Consider the following 8,534-nt stretch of genomic DNA (forward strand, 5'->3'; position numbering starts at 1 on the left):
ATTTCTTTTTGTGTTATTGTGCTTTTTAGGATGACCATGCCCAGATGATCATTTTCATTTAGGTTTTTCTGGTTCTTTTTTGTGTTATCACTGTCGAAGAAACATCAAGATTCGTGCAACACCACTTGTCCCGTATTTAACCAGCCTAATTTAGTTGTGGTTGGCCTATTTTTTGCTTTTTCTTTGTTTTTGACAGTGACTCGTGATGAGCTAGGTGCTCAGAGGTAATTTTTTTTTCTTTCTCTGTTGTGCTTTTTGGTTTAATTTTTTATCTTTTTTTGTTTTTCTCTATTTCCTTTCAAGTTATTTTAACATTTTTCGTCTATGTTCCTCATAGCATTGATTTTTTTTCCATTTGTATTTTTCACTTTCTTATTTAATTCTATTTATGCTTTTTATGAATCTTTTTAAGCTTTTTATTACCAACACATGATTCTCGCTATTTTTATTTTTTTCATGTTTTTAGTTAAAATTAATTTATTTTTAAAATTAGATAATATTGCCATCCGACTGCATAATCTTCCCCGACTGCAACTGCATTTCTTCAATGTGACTGTAACTCTTTAGTGCTTCGCAGCACGAGGGGCCAGTTGTATTTTACGGTTTTAATTCTTTTTCGTTTGCTAGTATTTTACGGTACTACACATTGTACACGTTATACATATATATATATATATATATATATATATATATATATATATATATATATAGAATTTCTAGTAGAACCAATCATATATATATATATATCATCAATGTCTCACAAACCACCATATTAATTTACACATACACACGTGTATAGTTATATACAATTTCTCCTACATATGCATGTTGCCTTCGGAGCCAGTGGCATTAGCCTAATTGGTGCCTTCGGAGCACGATGACAATTGGAAGTGGTTCATGGGGGCGGTAGCGGGTAATAGTATTCTCCCTTCGGATTTATGACCTGGTCGAGCAAAAATCCCGCTATTTCTTCTTTGAAGTGCTTCTACGCGCTCCGTTGGTAGGAGCTTGTCCCGCACCTCTTTGAACTGTTAAGAAGGAGATCAATATGCATGTGTATTAGTTGTGTGACTAGATATCGATAATGGTGTAAAAATTGTAAATAGTGTTCTGACAAGCGTACCCATTCCTGTCTTTGAGATCTGCTCCTTTCGGACGCCATCATGCGAATGTTCTCGCAAACGCAGAATGCACACAGATCAGTCCCCTGCGCCTGCTTCAGGGCCTTTATTACGAGAATGGAATTTAATTTAATCAGATAATAATTAATTAAGCATGATAATTAAAGAGATGGCAGCTAGCTAGCTAGCTAGTACTACTTAATTACTTACCTTGGATCGAAACCATTTCAGCTTTGGTTTCCATTCGCCTTCCGTGACGCTGATGAACCTTGCCCAAGCCCTGCCCGCCGACAAAGAAAATGAATAAAGGGGTTATTAAATAGTTCATATCATGAAATTAATGACGAACTAAATAGGCCGAGATATATAGTTAATAATGATTGAAATTACCTGTTGACTATCCCAAACAAGATGTTATAGTCACTATTTGCTTTGAGTAGCGAGTCCAGTATTTCAACTGTTCCGGCGTCAACTTTAATGATACACAAGATCCAGTGAAATCTGCATGCACACACGTTTGCATGTCTTAATTAAACGGGCATATGTAAGCAAAAACATGTAGCTAGCTAGTAGGCAAAAACAGAGAATTTATAGTACAAGAAAGTGTGACTCACTGGAAGTTGTAAGGAAGTAGTATATCTTCATTGTATTTGAGGCGCTTCAAGAACTCTAGCATGCTGTCCTCTACCTCTTTTTCTTGATGCTTGTTCATTTTCCATGTGTTTGGGTCAATGAACCCAATGCCATAGCGTCCACCTTTTCTCATTTCATACATCTTCATCCTGCATAATACCACAGAAAAGAATATAGTGAGGATAATTACAGGTAATGATTGATCAAAAGGATCACTACAGCTAGCTTGAGACTTAAATTATAGAAAGAAATCACTTACAGACAATAGCAACTGACGATAGATTTGTCGCGTGCGTCTTGATTGTATAACTGAAACAGTTCAGGATACTCAACGGCCACAGCTTTCTCATGGTAGTAATCATCCTTCTTGACATTCACCATGAGGGACTCTCGATTGGATCTCTTGGTAATGTCCATGTACCATTGATGCAATTCATACATTCTCGTTGGGAGCTTGTTGACATCTTCTGGCTCGACCAAAGGTTAGCCCCGGACATATTTCCGTTTTATTTCCTCCTCTGTAATCCCAGGCATGTCCTCGATCTCGAGGAGTTGTCCAACAGTGATCTTAAGTTCTTCAGCCTGCATTATATGCTCCTGGGTTATTACCACATCGCCCACCTCGGGAACGTAAATTGTTTGGCCACAATAATATTGGGCGCGCATACTGTCACGTGTTGTTGGCGGCACAACAAGCGGGGGGGGGGGGGGGGGGGGGGGGGGGGTTGATTGCGCCGCCTGTTTTCCCAGCTGGGCAATGGTTTTCCTGCATTTTTTGACAGCTGCTTGTTGTTTGCTCGAGCTCGAGCTCGCCTCCTTCTGTAGACGTCGTCGATGTAACTTCCTGATGTGGCGCTCATAGTCTGAGTCAACAGGCTTAGGAGCTGGTGGTTGAGCCATACGAATGAAGTGGTCAACTACTTCCACAGGCACTTTCTCCCTTGGCGGCGGTGGCGGTTTCGGTCCAAAATGGGCGTCGACTTCTGCCTGCACTATGGCATTGGTTTGCTCCTCGGTCCTGTCGTAAGCCCTCACAGGAAGAGGAGTAGAGAGTTTGCACTGTTCTGAATGTGAAACTGCATTATGACCCACTGCATTTGCAAGAACCTGAGCAAACAATGAACAAATTGCGATGTTATAAATCTGACATTCCCAGTTAGAAGTGAGATATGAGCCTCCTGTTAATGCCACCAGTTGGTCTTCCAATGCAATGCATGTTCATTTTTGGTGTCACCTTGTCTCTCCTTTTTTTTGAGTCAACCTTGTCATTTTCTTATGATATACCCTTTTCTTCATGATTGAGTTTATTTCACTGGACTACGACTATGTAGTAGAGAGGGATGTTGGCATCAAGATTTTGACTATGTTGTCAAGAACTGATAAAGATCGCAGAGATGGATTTAAAAAGTCCGCAATGCATACTACTCCAGTCTAGAACTCCAAAGGAGTATTAACCAAGGAGTAGGTGTTGTGGCTTATAAAACTTGTCTCCTGTTGAACACCAAAGTCGCGGATCCCCGTTTCAGAATGCCTGGAGAGGAGAAGTCCACCACTCCTGCCTCCAGATAGTGCATAGTCCAGAGTTGCTAGTCAGGCTGCTGGCGCCGTTTGGTTTGGAATTTGGTGTGTTTCCATCGAAAACTGGATCATCTGCAGCAAAGAATTTTGCTGGAAACATTTCAGTTCCAGTAGCCACTCTATCTGGAGAAATTGTTGCCAAGTGCCAGCCGAACAGAGCTGACCCGTTCTATGTGAAATTCCTGCCTTTCAGTTTCAGGTCAGGAGGCTGCAGAACCTTATTAGAAATCACGACCAGAAAACGAACGGGGATCCCATCCCCCCTTGCGCCGCAGCTATGGACAGGTACTGGCGACGGTGAATACTAGTCCTCCAACCCAAACCCAAGGACATACGGCTTCTTCTTGATCATTCTTGCAACGGCCAGCATGCCCAGCACCTCAGGGAAACACGTGATGACGCCGCCGATCTGCCGCCTGGCGACGCCGATGCTGACGAGGTAGGCGACGGAGGTGCTCATGGTGCCCTCGAGCTTGAGGTCGAGGAGCTCCGGGTAGCGCTCGAGCACGCGCGACACGTCGCCGGGCTTGACGTCCATCCCCTGGAGGTACTTGACGACGGGCGCGAGGTCGACGACGATGCTGGCGTGGAGCACCTGCGGGTAGCGGTGGAGCAGGTGCGGGAGCTTGTCGCGGCGGACGCCGACCTTGCCGAGGTAGTCGAGGATGGGACCTGGTCGCTTTGTCTGGCGTTTTTACAAAAAAAAAACCCCGAATGGACTAGTATTCACCCTAGGCACGACCAGGTGGCGGTCAAAGCGAGCTGGCGGCCGCTGACTCGGCCAAGTCAGTAAATACGTAGACGAAATCGTTCATACGGACCAAAGTGAACCCCTTGCACAAGTAAATGGACCGTAGTTCGGGTATTCTAAAGTAGTGGTACTAAACTGTCAACCGGCTCAAGTTTAGTGACCTACGGTGAATTTTTCTCTTCCAAATATGTTGACATAAGCTGTAGGATAGATACTCATAGTGTGACGACTTTTTTTTTGGTTGTCATAGAATGTGTGCCACTTGTATATACTAGTTGTTTGGCCTACTACAGTTTTTTTGTAACCCGTCATGCATTTCTATTTTTAGGTTATTGCTTTCAGATTTATTATGTACGTTTGTAACCCATTGTATTTCACAATATTCGATCCAGATTTATTATGTACGTTTGTAACCCATTGTATTTCACAATATTCGATCTAATCAAAGATTTAGAACATAATATAATTATTTCTGATGGGTCGTAAATGTAAATCATTGATAGATTGGGCTTCTGAAGGGGTAGTGGTGTGATGCTTCTTACATCTTTGCAGGTAAAAGTAGCAATAAAAGTTATTAAAAATATACTAATTGTGAACATTTGAACACTGCTGGAATGAGCGGTAGCATAGATGCTCATCACGAGCCAAAAGTGACCTTCCCCTCCCGAGCTCAAATAAGCTCGGTGAACAGTAAAATCAACAAAAATTCAAAAAAATCTGAATTTTTTTTGTGACAAACATTGACAAAAGTTTCAAGTGGTTGCAAAAATTCGTCTTGGAATCACATTCCTGGAAGGTGTGGCAAATAAAACAAAATCGATATTCTGATCATCACGTTGCGACTCTTGATATTTTTTTCTTCTGACGGAAATGCGTGTCACCTTTTTATGCTAACAGTTTGGCCTAGTATAGTACAACTACCTGTATTTCACCATATTATTATCTTTGCCGGAAAAGCTTGGTATAAAAGTCATAAAAATGTATATGTGAACATTTGAATACTCTAGGAATGAGTTGTAGGATAGATGCACATCAACTTATGACTTGAATTATTTATTAAAAGAAATGTGTGCCACTTATTTATCCTGTGTTTTCTTTGGCATGGTGTGGGTAGCTTTCTAGCATACTGTAGTACACTATATTACTGTATCCGACCATCTACGCACATAATATAATTGGTTTTTGGGTCCCACAAAAGAAATTAGTTATATATCGTCTTCTCAAAGTTATAGTGATGTTATGCTTCTTGGGTCTTTGCAGGTAAAGCCATCTATAGAAGTCACCAAAAAATACTTTTCAAATATTCCAAATATGTTGAAATGAGCCGTCGGATAGATACTCATAGTGTGACAACTCTTTTTTTGCTGTGATATATTCCACTTGTTTTTGCTGTGGTGCATTTCTATTTTTAGGTTATTGCTTTGAGATTTATGATGTACCTTTGTAACCCATTGTATGTCAGAATATTCTATCTATTCAAAGATTTATAACATAATATAACTATTTTTGATGGGTCGTAAATGTAAATCATTTATCGATTGGACTTCTGAAAGAGGTAATGGTACACTGCTTCTTACATCTTTGTAGGTAAAGCTAGCAATAAGAGTTACTAAAAATATACTAATTGTGAACATTTGAACACTGCTGGAATGAGCGGTAGAGTAGATGCTAACTGTTTATGTGATGGAAGGAGTGCCACTTGTTTATGCTAACTGTTTTTCATACAATAGTGCGAGTATCTATCATGCGTTCTACTTGCACGCTACAAGACACTTTGGTTTGAGATTCATGGTGTAGCTTTCCAGCTCGATGTAGAACAATTTATTCCACTGTGTCCAGCCATTTAAATAATATAATTATTCTTTTCGGTCACATAATTAAAAAGTAATTGTATATTTTCCTCTCAATGATCTATTGGTGTAATGCCTTGTTGGTCTTTGTAGGTATGCCAGCTATAAAAGTCAACAAAAGATATTTTCAGAATATTGAGACACTGTTGAAATGAGCTGTAGGACAGCCAGTTGCTTTGAGACTCATGGTGTAGCTTTCAATTTATGCACATCATATAATGCACGACAGGTACTTGTGCTATACTAGACCAAGCTAGTAGTGGCGGGCCGTACTTAGTGCTTGCTACGGGTCTTGTAACTAAGGAAAGTCATTGAACATATCATGCTTATTAATCCAGAGTAATACCAAGATTGAGCATGGCGCTTTCAATTGTTTATGTTCAATATAGAAAGAGTTTAAAAGGGAAATGGTGTAAAAATAAGACCCTGCCATAGTAAGTAATGAATCATGGCACGCATTACTTACAACTCACAGCTTTGACAAGGAACATGCTTGTGATTGGATTCCAATATAGGAATAGGATGCCGAGTCACCTAGATTACATTTCTGCTTCTCAATGCTAGGCTCCAAAGGCCTTACGAATTTCAGCGATTACATGGCTGGACACATCTGGACCGAACATCTTAGGCAAATTTGCTGTCAGATCGACCTCGATTGATTTTAATCTTACAGCTTGATCCCTCCTGACCATGATCTCCCTCTCGGCATCTTCCATTTCGGATGTTTGACCAGCACAACTATGAAGCCAGATTTGAAGCACTTCCTTCACAGCTGATGCCAGATGGCTGGACACTATCTCCTCCAAGGTACTCTCCCCTCCATGACCACAATCAATGGTGACCGACAGCGCTGTTGGAGAACATGCACTGCGCACAAAGAGCGACGGCGACCGGTATGGACGGGTTTGTGGCAACTCTTCGATGTTCTCACGTTGCTTGTCCAGCCCAGTGTTTTCATAGTACTTGACGATGTACTCGGGGTGGAGTGCAAGGTCTTTACGTGGGAGCAGATCGAGAATCACTACCATTGAACTTGGGCTGCCTTGTATGAACTCCATGAGGAAATGTGGTGCATCCGACAAGGCGTTTAGGGAAATAAGAACCGATGTAATATCGATTGCACCGTTCGGGACTTTGCAGTGAAGTGACGAGTACAACATGAAATCAATCTGTAGACAGAAATTAAGACCATTGAAAACGTACGCATTTGTCGTTTTTCTTGATACAGTCATATGATCACGAGGAGGAGCAAATAGAAGAAATTAGGCAAGTTTATTAGTGCGCCAGTTTTCATGATTCCACTGCCAATATTGTTGGGTTTGTTGTTCTCACGGAGCTACTAATTCCTATTAATTTCAGTTGAGCCATGGTGATGCTTGTGTGTTTATGTGTGTGTGTGTGTGTGTGAGAGAGAGAGAGAGAGAGAGAGATGCACAAAAGTAGTAGTATATCACGTAGGTACTGAATCGAGAGAGGAAATACCGATGAGGCAGGCACGCCTCGACGCACGTCCAGCATACCGACGGCGGTTCCGGTGCTGTTCCGGAACTCGAGTACGTCTGCAGGAACAGCCGAGGGCAGCAACCGCGCCTCGGCTTCAGCCACCAGCTCTCGCGCTACCTTTCGGTGCGCCAGGGAGGGCATGCATGCGCACATGGTGCTTGATGTTCTGGCTCGGAGAAGAGGAGACGCGCCATGGTGGAGACCGGAGATAGTTGAAAGGGTTGGCGCAGCCATGGAGACAGAGGTCACTGGCCGGAGCATGGCCCCTCTTCTGTAAACGGGAACTGATTCGTGCTGTCCGGCCGGGATCGTTCCCGTTTACAGAAGAGGGGCTTCGAGTTGGTAGTTACCCTTTAAAGGTTGGACGAGTCTACGTAGCGGCCGGCTGCTCGCTGGCATGCGCGAGCGGCCGGCCTAAAATAGAAATTTTTTATCCGCTAGCGTCTACTCTGCATAAATATGCATGTGTGTAATTTTTGTCCGCTAGCGCATGTATTTTTTAGCATTTAATATATTCACATCGGTCACAATCAGTTGAAAAAAACAGATCACATATGCATTTGTTTCGGTTTTCAAATTTTCAAAAAGCTATATCTTCCAAACCGCGCGTCGGAATTAAGATCCGTGTTCACCGCTGGAATCCTCGCAACGTGCTCTTCAAAACTATATCCCGCATGGGGATGTTTCGACGAACTAATCTTCCTGCCAACTAAACATCAATGTGTGTGCAACTAGACTAGATTGCCGCGCCAACTGAGCATATGTGTGTGCCAAAAAAGTCCTGCCAACTAAACATCAATGTGTGTGCAACTAGACTAGATTGCCGCACCAACTGAGCATATGTGTGTGTGCCAAAAAGTCCTGCCAACTAAACATCAATGTGTGTGCAACTAGACTAGATTGCCACGCCAACTGAGCATATGTGTGTGCAACTAGTGTCCTGCCAACTAAACATCAGTGTGTGTGTAACTAGACTAAATTACAAGCCAACTAAGCATATGCGTGTGCAATTAGTCTTCCTGCCAACTAAACATCAATGTATGTGCAACTAGACTACATTACAAGCCAACTAAATATCAATGTATGTGCAACTAGACT

At 42.1% G+C, this 8,534-nt stretch overlaps 1 protein-coding gene across 1 annotated transcript; it reads right to left on the reverse strand.

Annotated features, from left to right (window-relative positions):
- Window positions 1-6,346: 6,346 nt before the first annotated feature.
- On the reverse strand, window positions 6,347-7,820 carry LOC125542622 (red chlorophyll catabolite reductase-like). Its single transcript, XM_048706071.1, has 2 exons — window positions 7,416-7,820; window positions 6,347-7,102 (listed from the first exon to the last, which is right to left on the reverse strand). Exons 1-2 carry the CDS (start codon window positions 7,695-7,697, stop codon window positions 6,494-6,496), a joined length of 891 nt encoding a protein of 296 aa, XP_048562028.1. The 5' UTR covers window positions 7,698-7,820; the 3' UTR covers window positions 6,347-6,493.
- Window positions 7,821-8,534: the final 714 nt, after the last annotated feature.

This window comes from Triticum urartu, chromosome 1 (genome assembly GCF_003073215.2).
Source record: "Triticum urartu cultivar G1812 chromosome 1, Tu2.1, whole genome shotgun sequence".
Classification (NCBI taxonomy): domain Eukaryota; kingdom Viridiplantae; phylum Streptophyta; class Magnoliopsida; order Poales; family Poaceae; genus Triticum; species Triticum urartu.

Coding starts and splice junctions, on each gene's coding strand:
- LOC125542622 (XM_048706071.1), bottom strand. CDS start 7,697: ATGCTCCGGCCAGTGACCTCTGTCTCCATGGCTGCGCCAACCCTTTCA. Junction 7,103..7,415: donor GAGGCGTGCCTGCCTCATCG/GTATTTCCTCTC, acceptor TTCTGTCTACAG/ATTGATTTCATGTTGTACTC.